The sequence below is a fragment of the Cylas formicarius genome, unplaced genomic scaffold (assembly GCF_029955315.1).
Source record: "Cylas formicarius isolate icCylForm1 unplaced genomic scaffold, icCylForm1.1 PGA_scaffold_7__23_contigs__length_41026272, whole genome shotgun sequence".
In the NCBI taxonomy this organism is placed as follows: Eukaryota; Metazoa; Arthropoda; class Insecta; order Coleoptera; family Brentidae; genus Cylas; species Cylas formicarius.
The window spans coordinates 31985624-31995927 of NW_026844352.1; the positions used below are offsets into that span (position 1 = coordinate 31985624).

The window sequence follows — 10304 nt, forward strand, 5'->3', positions numbered from 1 at the left end:
TACGTATTTTTTTTATTATTTGTTTCACCTTGTCGTTAATTAAAAATCTGGATGTTGAAGAGCCCACCGCCGGAGAGGGTGGCGGAGACAAAATCAAGCAGAGACACACAGGCCACATGCATATCAAACGGAATATATTACAAACCAAATTTCGCCACAAAATTTACAGACGCGCACGCGCGCCAAGTCCGTTTTCCCCACTCCGCGCCGTTCACAAATTACACTACGCACTTTATACAATAAAAAAAAGCAAAATTATACGCGGTGTCGTCATATAATTTATTTTTTTTAAAAGTCTCGAGGTACGCAATACGGAGCGTTGGCCGAGCACATGGCACATGTAAGCAACGACTACCTGGGCGTTAATTTTTAAGTAGATTTATCAACGCGGTTCCGCGTTTATCAAGATAGGGATTAGTTTTTTTTTCTTTCTAAAATTCTAAATTAAAGTTCCAATTTTATATGATTGCGAAATTGTTACTACTACTCGTGTAGAGAATTTCAAGTCAAGAATTTTAACTGTTTCGTAATTACTTAAGTGTTTCTATTCTGTGGATGAGTGTTTAGTCAGTGCGAAATGTGAACATCAATGTGTAAATTTTTCCTCCTATTTTAAGACGCCAATGACTAGGAAAAAAATATATAATATAGAAAAAAAACGAAGGTCTTAAAATTAACCCCAGGAATCGCTCCTCAAAGTTATGCCACACACATACTTTAACACCCGGTATAAATGTTATATACCACTACTCTTAATTTGTTTAGGGTCTGTAAAAACGCAGTTCCGCACGCGCAAATCTTCCCTCTTCCCCCGCGCTTGCAGGGGAAGAAGGCGCTCCGTTTCCGCCGGAAGCACCCGAAAAAATATTTAACGAAAATTTGAAATCTTGCCGGTACCGCGCGGGAGTACGCGCGACAACGTTGGGGGGGCGCGGCGCTGCGCCCTGCCGTTTCCCTAGCCGATCCGCACCAGCAGGAGACATCAGTTGCCGGACGGGTCGTCTTCGGGGCTGTCCCGCGTTGTCTCCGCGTGGTGGTTGCAGCCGCTCGTGTCTCCGTTATCTAGCCGGAACGCGGCGGCGTACGGGAAGCGGACCGCGCACCGCCGCCTAAAGTCTTCCGCGAGGGCGTCGCACGCGCCCAACTCGCCCGCCTCCAGAGACCTCAAAATGTCCGCGCACACCTGCGGTAAAGGAAAGAAAACTATGGATCGGTCGTATGATCCATCGGACCGTAGAGTTGAGAGTAATAATTTGAAAAAGATAGTTACGTACGACTAGTTTGGAACAAAATCCCGTGTACCATAAGAATACACGACAAAAACAACGTAGGTCGTAGCAACACGCAGCCAAAACAGTGCAGGTCATAATAGCACATGACTAAATTAGTCTGTGACTGAAGAGTGCAAGTCATAGTTGTTCAGGTTACTAAATTGAGTGACTGAAGCAACGCAGCGAAGGGCATAACAGAACATGGTCGAAGCAGCGATGGTAATAACAGAGCGTAGTCGAAACTCGGGTCTAGCGCATGGTCAAAAGAGTACTGAACCATCCTAGTTCCAGCCCCACGTTACCATAATGTAACTTTTAGAAAATTCCTATTAGCGCAGACTAATATAAACGCAACATTTCAAGTTACTGAAAGCATTTGAGTAAAGAGAAACAAGAACACACACGGAGACAAGGAGCTATAGAAAGTGTGTGCGACGAGGATGATTATACCATCTTGTACGTTGTGGGTCGGTGAGTCATCTTAAAGCGCCTCAGATTAAAGCCAAGCAAATCGCCCGAATGGATTTAAGGCCGCAATGCTAAGTAAAAAAGAACACTCACCTCAACGCTAGCGTCCGCGCATTTGTTATTGTCTACGTTGGTAAGAACCAAATCCAGTGCCCGCTTCTGATTGGCTGGGTCTAAGTGGTAGAGCACCTTCGCGGCCTCGTGGGCCGCCGCCAAGCTGTCCGCGTTGCGCGAGAGGAAACGTTCATTCAGTCGCGCGACATCGCGTGCGTCAAGGAACGCCTTCGTCTCACTAGCAACGACCTCGACTACGGCCGGGTCCCACTCCTTTTGATCGTCGATGACCCGCAGGAAGCGAGCTAGGCAACCGTGCAGCTTCGCATTGGCGGCATCGACGCGGTGCGCCCTCTTTATCGATTGTAGCATCAGCAGCACTTTTCCTGCGAGCAGACCGTTAGAGATCCGAGATTGGAGAAAGTGCAGACAAACGTGCCAAAGACGTAAACCCGCATTTAAATGTTAAAAACTTGCAAAATCGCTTTTTTATTAATTTTACCATGACACAATACCCTGTAAAAAATTAATTGCTCCCACATCTTAAGTCTTTTTCGCGCGCGCGCGCCCCACGATCCTTACTTTTTCTATAATACACCTCGAACGCCATCAGGTGCGTCTCTATCCGGTCCTGAGCCAAGGTCTGGAGAGGCTGCAGGAACCTGATCGCCTGCTCCAACGGGTCGTCGACCTACAGGAGGGGGAAAGCGATGAGTTAGCAAAGACAAGCGGAATGGGATGGAAACCAGAAGCGACATTTGTCGACGTTTAAGTTACCCTGGCGAGTTTGTCGGGGACGAGTTCGTCGAGCTGCGGCGCGTCCGCCTCGACGTCGCCCTGTTGCCTCGACTTGTGGTGCTGGTCGCGTTTCACTTGAGCCTCGCGCGCCTGCGCGCTCTCCTGCTCCGCTTTCCGTCTCGCCTTGCGCTGCTTGTTCCGCAGCTTTTTCAGTTCGGACGGCGCCAGGTCGTCTTGAACCGGGAAAGAGGAAACAAACGTAAAAGGTTTGAACGACTTCAACGCAACAAAGACGTTTGTCGTGTTTCATTAAGTACTCACATCACGAATTAGTTACAATAAACCTGAATATAACGACCATTGCGCGTCTAAATCGTTTCAAATCACCGCATAGCTGGTCGACTACGCAACATAACCCAACTTTACCATAATAACTAAATTTCGTTACAAGAAGCGATTTTTAAGTGTCACACATACATAAGGTAAGCATACTAAAAAAAAATTCTCAAAGAACACATAAAAATATTAGATGTCTCCAAAATAGTCGTGAGGATCTCAAAGAACCGCCTAAAGCGTAGTCTTTCCCCGATGTAAAATATAACTAGCAGGGTTTCAAGGAAAAAAGGCGCGAAATGTAAATAAAAATAACTAACCAATACAAACTAAATTTTAAACTTAATAGAATGGAGGATCAGCGAAATTATTAGTGTAAAGTTGAGTTCGGTATATCTCACGAAGATGTAAATTCCGCATAACACGCCGCATAAAGATCATAGTTTTCCCACGTGAACGGTTGACATTACATTCGAAAGATAATTATTTCAAAACCAATACGAGCGCGACTTTGAGAAAACAAAAGGGGCGTAATTTGACAGGCTTAAGTAGTACCCAGTGAATTCGATCTAAACTGGAATGGTTCCAGTTATGTGACAAATATCGTTTATTTGAAGCAAATTTTAGTTGGAATGAGTCGGATAATAATATCTCAATTTTTCAATTCCAAACTCGTGTTGATTAATAAAACTTTTTTAAAATGCTATCTACAGTCTTATGGTGCAATAATGTATGTATATCTGGAAAAATATATTTTTTTTGGGAGTACAAATAAAACAAATAAATCATTTTTTCTGCATTTTTATCTATTCATTTAGTTTTCACAAAAAAATTAAATAATTCCCTTTTTAGGTAAATTATTTGGAATACTGCGGGATATTTTTTAAACGTTAGAAAAGACTTAATTATTTCGAATAACAAGCTAGGTCATTATAAATTTTATTTTTTACAAATATCTAAATAAAAAATTGTTTAATCATAAAATCATAATATGAAAATGATTTCGGTAAGAATTGTTTCAGTAAATATATAGCAATTAGGGCCATCTGCAACCTCGTGATTTAATGTAATGCTTTTTGGTTATGCACCGTTGAATTTTCACTTCTATTCTAGGGCTAAACTCAATCAATCCCAGAATTTTCTATGTCACCTAGTCACCTCCCTGTACAGAATTCGCTGTAGTCAGTAGTCTTGCTATCGATCTGCTTAGCCTAGTGCTTGTTTGAGTGAATTTAAATCGTACGGTTCCGAGCCGCGCGAAAACTAACCATTCAAATACGTTTTGTTTTGGTTATTTAAGTAATATAGCTACTAGAGATATAGAGCCCCCGCCTATGTCAATAATATAGGAAATTTCGAGAAGGTCCATTGGACATGTGCACGCGCGAGATTAAGAATCAAGTTTTTAACCAATAAGCTTGTGGCATTCAAAAGCCAATAACTTTTGATGCGGCATTTTTACGACAGTATTTTCTCTAAATATGCCTTGATTTCGTTAAATATCATGGGATAAAAACTGAAGTGTGTGGAATGTAATCATTAGCTTCTTTACGACAATACCAATGCCGCCTGTGCGTAACAGTGGTAGGGCCACTATATCATATAATAGCTATATGGTTTAAGTGAAGAGGTAATCTGGCTCTCGAACGCACGCACAATAATAATATGATCCTGAAAACAGAACATCGAATTTGATTGGTCAGATTTCGCGATGTGATGCCAGTTATAGGCCGGACGAGCCCGGATGGTCCAAGAGGAAGGTAACTGTTTGGAATCGGTTGGATTCAGAGTTTAATTATTTGATATCTGATCTGATAATTTGACAAAAAGTTAAAACTGGGCCAAAATTGACTTCGGCATGATTGCAATTGCAGTTCGTTAAATATTCAATATTGTTAATTAGTTTTATTAATTAGCGCCAAACAGTGCATACTGCCACTAAACAACGGTAACACACAGACAAGACAAAAGAATACCTATTCCTAGCCGTCATTTCTATTGTAAAGTTTTCACCACTTTTCCATCAGGCCGATGCCGTTCCAGTTTAGGTCGTGTTCACTGGAAAATCCTTCTATGGTTTAGAGACGTCGCTCGACCATACGATACATAAAAGTAATTTATTTATTTTTTTGGTGACGTCAGAAGACAGTAAATATAAAACGTCAAATGTAGGAACCAGAAAATTAATCGGTAAAAATTTTGAAAATTATTCACAAAACCAAGGTAGCGAAATCGCGATCAGAGTTCCTCTCGCACGCAATGTTGAATCTTCTGCCGCCGCGAGCCATCACGGGCGGAATTCCATCTACGCCGGCGACGAACTTGAAGATCGGTACGGTAAAGGTCGGACGCGCAACCTCTGAGGTCGTCTTCGCCATTCTCTTTGAGCGCTTCTTCCTTTCCTATGGTTTCGATGGGCACGAGCGCCTTGGGTCACACCGCTGTCGCGTGCGGAACCAATTAAGATCTCGCGCGATTCGGCTTTTACGAGTGCCTGGCACTTCAGACGAAATTTTTTCTAATAAATCGTAAAAAATACAATGAAAATACCTGCGTAAAAAATACTTTTTCAATTTTGAAATTTAAAGAAAATTCCCAGAACCGTCGTAAAAACAAAGGCCCCGCGCGACCCTCTCCCCTTTCCGCTGCAATTATCTCGTGCACCTACGAAAATGACCTTTCTATTGGGCGCGCACGTATATATACCGGACGGTAATTTAAAAAGAGTCACCGCCCAATGGTTGCGACAGCCCCGTGCGCTTTCCGCATCATATTACTGTTAACCCGTTGGTACTAGCGCGTCTGCGACGCTGTGTGGCCCCCCAAACGAAAATCCAAATTCTCTTTATTGATTTCGGAAGATCACACTCACGACATTCGAGCCCACAATTAAATTTTTTTTTAATTTACAAAATATTCACATATACACAAAAGTTGGGCGCCATCTTTATAGCAACAAATGGAAGGGTTGGGCGCCAAAGTTTCGAATTAGATATTGATTAAAAACTGAACACGAGAGTTTTTGGTGTCCCGGTGTAAAAGAGAGAAATGTCGACCTTGTTCAGATCACGCTCGCAGAATTCTTTGTTGCGGCGTTGCAGACTCGGAGAATGGTTCTTGTGTGTCAAGAGGTCGTGGTACGCCGCGAAAGAAAAAAAAACACACGAACGACGGTTATTATTATGTTCCGTTGCATTTCGGCGGCTCGCGTACGATTTTGGTGTATTTATTATGCTACGTTGAGCTAAGTTTACATAACATGGCGTAAAATAGAAAGTTTAATAACCATTTTTGAAAATGTATCACAAAATAACAAGTCCGATGTCGAATTAGAAAAATTTATCGCACAATAATAAACTGGGAGTCATATTCATAACAACGTGTCATAAGGTACCAAGTTTTCCTACAAATTTATAAAACTATATCATAGAAATTCATAAAAAAATATATCATTAGATACCATTGGACACACTATAAAATCTAAAGTTTACATCAAATACAAAATTGCAAGCCCAATTTATTAAAATATTCAGAAGACTGGGCGTCAAATTTATAAAAACAATTATAAGATATCAAGTTGGCCACCAAATTTATGAAACACATACAATCCCTACCAGGATAAGCACCAAATTGACACACTTGTTGCAATGTCGATTAAAAAATTATAAAAACGTATGTCGGCGCCCTTAGCTTTAAGTGGTCGATATTTTCCCATATTTCGTTTTGGGTGTTTAGATTGTTTGTTTTTGATTCGTATTATTTATCGATCTAGACTAAGCAGCACTTAGGTTTAGGTATTTTTCCGAGGTGGACCTAACGCGACCCGGGGGAAGACAGTCTTGAATTATCGAAACCTGGGATAAGTCGAATCGAGTGTAGCCCCGATAGCCGATGAGCGGTTGACGATTTTCCCTAGTGTCCCTAGCGGGCCGCGGATCGTTGGATTCCCTTTAATAATCAATCAATCAAGTGATTAGATTATTCGTTTGTTTTAAGCACTTGGTCCTGTGCAATCTTTTAACATGTCCGAGAAGTCTAACCCTATTTCGCCTCGCTGGCCATGAGAACCCGCCACTCCGGTTTTCTATTTCTATTTTATTATTTTACTTCCGACATATATATCATCAGATATCAAATTTAAAAAAATAAATTCAAAACAATTTAAAAATACATATCACAAGATGCCGTTTATATATTTGAACGCTCAAATTATAAAAACGTATCATGGAATTCTCTCTGGGCGCTAAATTTGCAAAAACCTATTATAAGACACCAATTTTTGCTCACATTTATGTAAATATATCGTAAAACTTCCGCATTGTATTCGTGTTTGCCTGTTTTATCGGCGGTGTTTCTACATTACGAGCCAGACAAATGGCCGCTATTGAGAGAGTCGATACGGAAACAAAACCAAGCTTCAGCACTCGGCTAATTAACGAAAAACGTACACGTTGCGTTAATAGCAATAAAACGAACCTACACCAATTAAGAGCGTTATTCTTTTCGCGATACATTTTCTCCGCCGGGGCCGACCTTGTTTCGATAATTATATGCGAAATAACGCGAAGCATTATACATTTTCAACAAAAGGATAATGGCTGTGCGCGGCTGTAGCCGACTCTCCCACAATCGATCTAGGCGCGCACCATGATTGATACCGAGAAGAGGTAAGCCAAGTCGTTTCGAATTAGCGCACGAGCAAGAAGACAAAAATAAGCAAAAGTCAACAGACATCAAGAAGGGTCGAGCCCGTTTACCTAAAAGAAATCGAGTTAAGAGTCCCCAGAAAGAAAGCAAACCTGCTGGCGCAGAACGATCGATAGGAGCACACACAAGATAAAAGACTTCATACGGAGGACTGAATGAACTCGATGAGAGTGTGTCGAAGAAGAGGAAACGATTGTGTAACGATCAAGAAAACACACTCGATCTGGATTTGATTTATAACAAGAATGCAATCAAAGCGAAGAATTAATTATTAGAAAAGTAAAAACTTGCAATATTGCAATAACAACTGATGAAAACGATCGAAGAAATTGCAAAATTCGCACTTTTGAAATCAACACTATAAAAAAAAAACTACTTCATTCTATTCTATAAGGTCGCTTCGGATGATTGATGAATGACTTTTGACCCAGTCTGTATACAAATAATTAGACTTTGCTTTAATTTAGTAACAAACAGTTTTTTTCACGAATTTGATTAATTTTATTGCTTCTGGGGCATCCTCTAAGAAGACGTGTCAATTAACAGGACTGACTGACCTGCACATTCGTCGTCATAGGCACTGGGGCTTTAAGAACGGCTCGTAAGAGTTAGTGCCTTTATAGACCGTTTCAGCACTATGGGACACTATGGGATATGAATGGAGGGTAACAGGGTGGACAAAAAGGCGCCTACTAGGGGCGTTATGGACAAGGACACGAACGCTCAACGCTAGCTTAACAACGTGTTACAATCTAGCGCGTTGCTCCACTAGACCACATACCGCTGTAGTTACTAGAGATTCCGTAGCCTGCAAGCACACCAGATAGATATCCATTATCTGGTTCTCGGCGTGCCGCACAGTTAGAGAATGCCGAAACTCACTGCGCAACTGACTATTGAATTTTTACCATTTTCTTTAAAAAAAAAAAAATGCTAGAAACTTAATCGATTGCTATTTATTCAATATCCTTCCGAACATATTAATAAAATATTTATTTACATTAAATAATGTATTTTCTTCTTACTCGGCGTCCTCATTTATTTAATTAACAATTAAAAATGAAAACCCGGGAAAGTTTGCGAAAAAAACGGAAACCAAATGTGCATTGTTTGGAGGAAAAATAACGAACTCCCCTTCTTCCACCACGACGGCCCTGACCCGTACTGTCGAAAATTCCGCGGGATAGAGAACCGGGAAATAATTAAGAGTCATTGTTCGGCAATCAAAAGTCGACCGGCAGAGCGACGCACGCCATCAATCAAACGTCAATGTTTGACACAGTGCCGGCGTCCCCCCGAGGGCGAGAGGCCACGGGATTTCCCCACCTGCTCCGTTTACCGCGCGCCAGCGGTACCGATTTTCGCCCGCGGCGTTGCCGCATCTGCTCGGTCCGATCGAACTGTTTCTTTCATCCCATTTCTTTGTTTTTTTTTTATATTAAACTCTCAGTTTTTCTACTCGCATCTGTAATAGTATATTGTGCAACAAGTGCGGTAAACGGCATTTGACTCACGAGTTTTTAATAAACGAGTGAGTTAAAAAGTTTACCGAACGTGTTGCATACTATACTTTTTCTACGACTACGACTAGTTTTTGGGTACATTTTCGCAAAACAACACGAATACATTCACTGACATGACTGTCGGAATTGAAAAAGCGTGGGAAATATCTCCGAAAATATCCGATTGCTCCCAAATCCGTGCGGTAAAATCCCGGAAATGTCCGAAGTGGCTTGCATTCATAGGAAACGAAACTGACGTGCTAAAGTGACGCTTCTCGCACGCTAGATCGGTGAGTAATTAGGTATTTTACAGACGGCAGTAGAAAAAATACCTAAATACACATCGATCCAATGTGCGGGGAGCGACACTTTACCACGTTAGTTTCGTTTCCCACGGAACCGAGCCACTTCGGATGTTTTCGGAAATATTTTCCACGCCTTGAATTTTGACGTTTGTCAATTCTGATAGCCATGTCAGTGAATGTATTCGTGTTGTTTTGCGAAAATGTACTCAAAAACTAACGGTCGTAGAAAAAGTATAGTATGCAACACGTTCGGTAAACTTTTCAAGTCACTCGTGAGTTAAATGGCGTTTACCGCACTTGTAGCATAATATACTATTATGTATCTTCTTTATTTTAAAATCTCGTGATGTTTTACCTTTCAGTCATTCAGTCAAAGGAAGACAAAGTAAAAGTAATATAATGTTTTTGAATAAACATAATTTTTAAAAAAAGTTTGGGTGATCAACAATTCAACTCATTAACTTTAGTAGCTCTAATATATTAGGTATGAAAGAAACAAATATTCTGACATCCAAAGTCGTATATCTAATCTACATAACTGAATCTGTGCATGTTTTTTAGGATATATTTATAACTAAATTTAACTAAATCAAAAGTGATGCAAATATTGACACAATATTTCAAAATGGCTCCTTTTAATCATCCTTTTGAAAAATTTTCTCCCGATGACTTCATATTAATATATATCTCCGAATTTAAAATGCCCTTTTCTGCAATTTGAATCCGAGCAAAAAGAGAATCTTTTCGGCAATTAGTTTTAAAAAGCCGAATCTTAAATGTAGTGACGCCAAGAAAAAGATCTGAGGCTAAAAAAGCAGGCTGAATAACAAATGTCTAAGTACAAGGTAAAACAGAAATCTGCTCAAAACCTCAGGAGGAATTTATATTAGGTATATAAAACCTGGGAAAACTGCGACGATCCGGCA

The 10304-nt window shown here is 40.7% G+C and overlaps 1 protein-coding gene across 1 annotated transcript in view; it reads right to left on the bottom strand.

The window, feature by feature from the left end:
• Positions 1–4: 4 nt before the first annotated feature.
• The window catches only part of LOC132705725 (N-alpha-acetyltransferase 15, NatA auxiliary subunit), a 28252-nt gene continuing 17952 nt past the window's right edge, over positions 5–10304 (bottom strand). Inside the window, exons 7-10 of the mRNA XM_060676534.1 lie at positions 2571–2764; positions 2376–2484; positions 1833–2179; positions 5–1183 (exon numbers count right to left, since the gene is read on the bottom strand). Coding sequence (XP_060532517.1) covers positions 983–1183; positions 1833–2179; positions 2376–2484; positions 2571–2764 — 851 coding nt within the window. The 3' untranslated portion in view covers positions 5–982. The remainder of the gene's footprint in view (positions 1184–1832; positions 2180–2375; positions 2485–2570; positions 2765–10304) is intronic.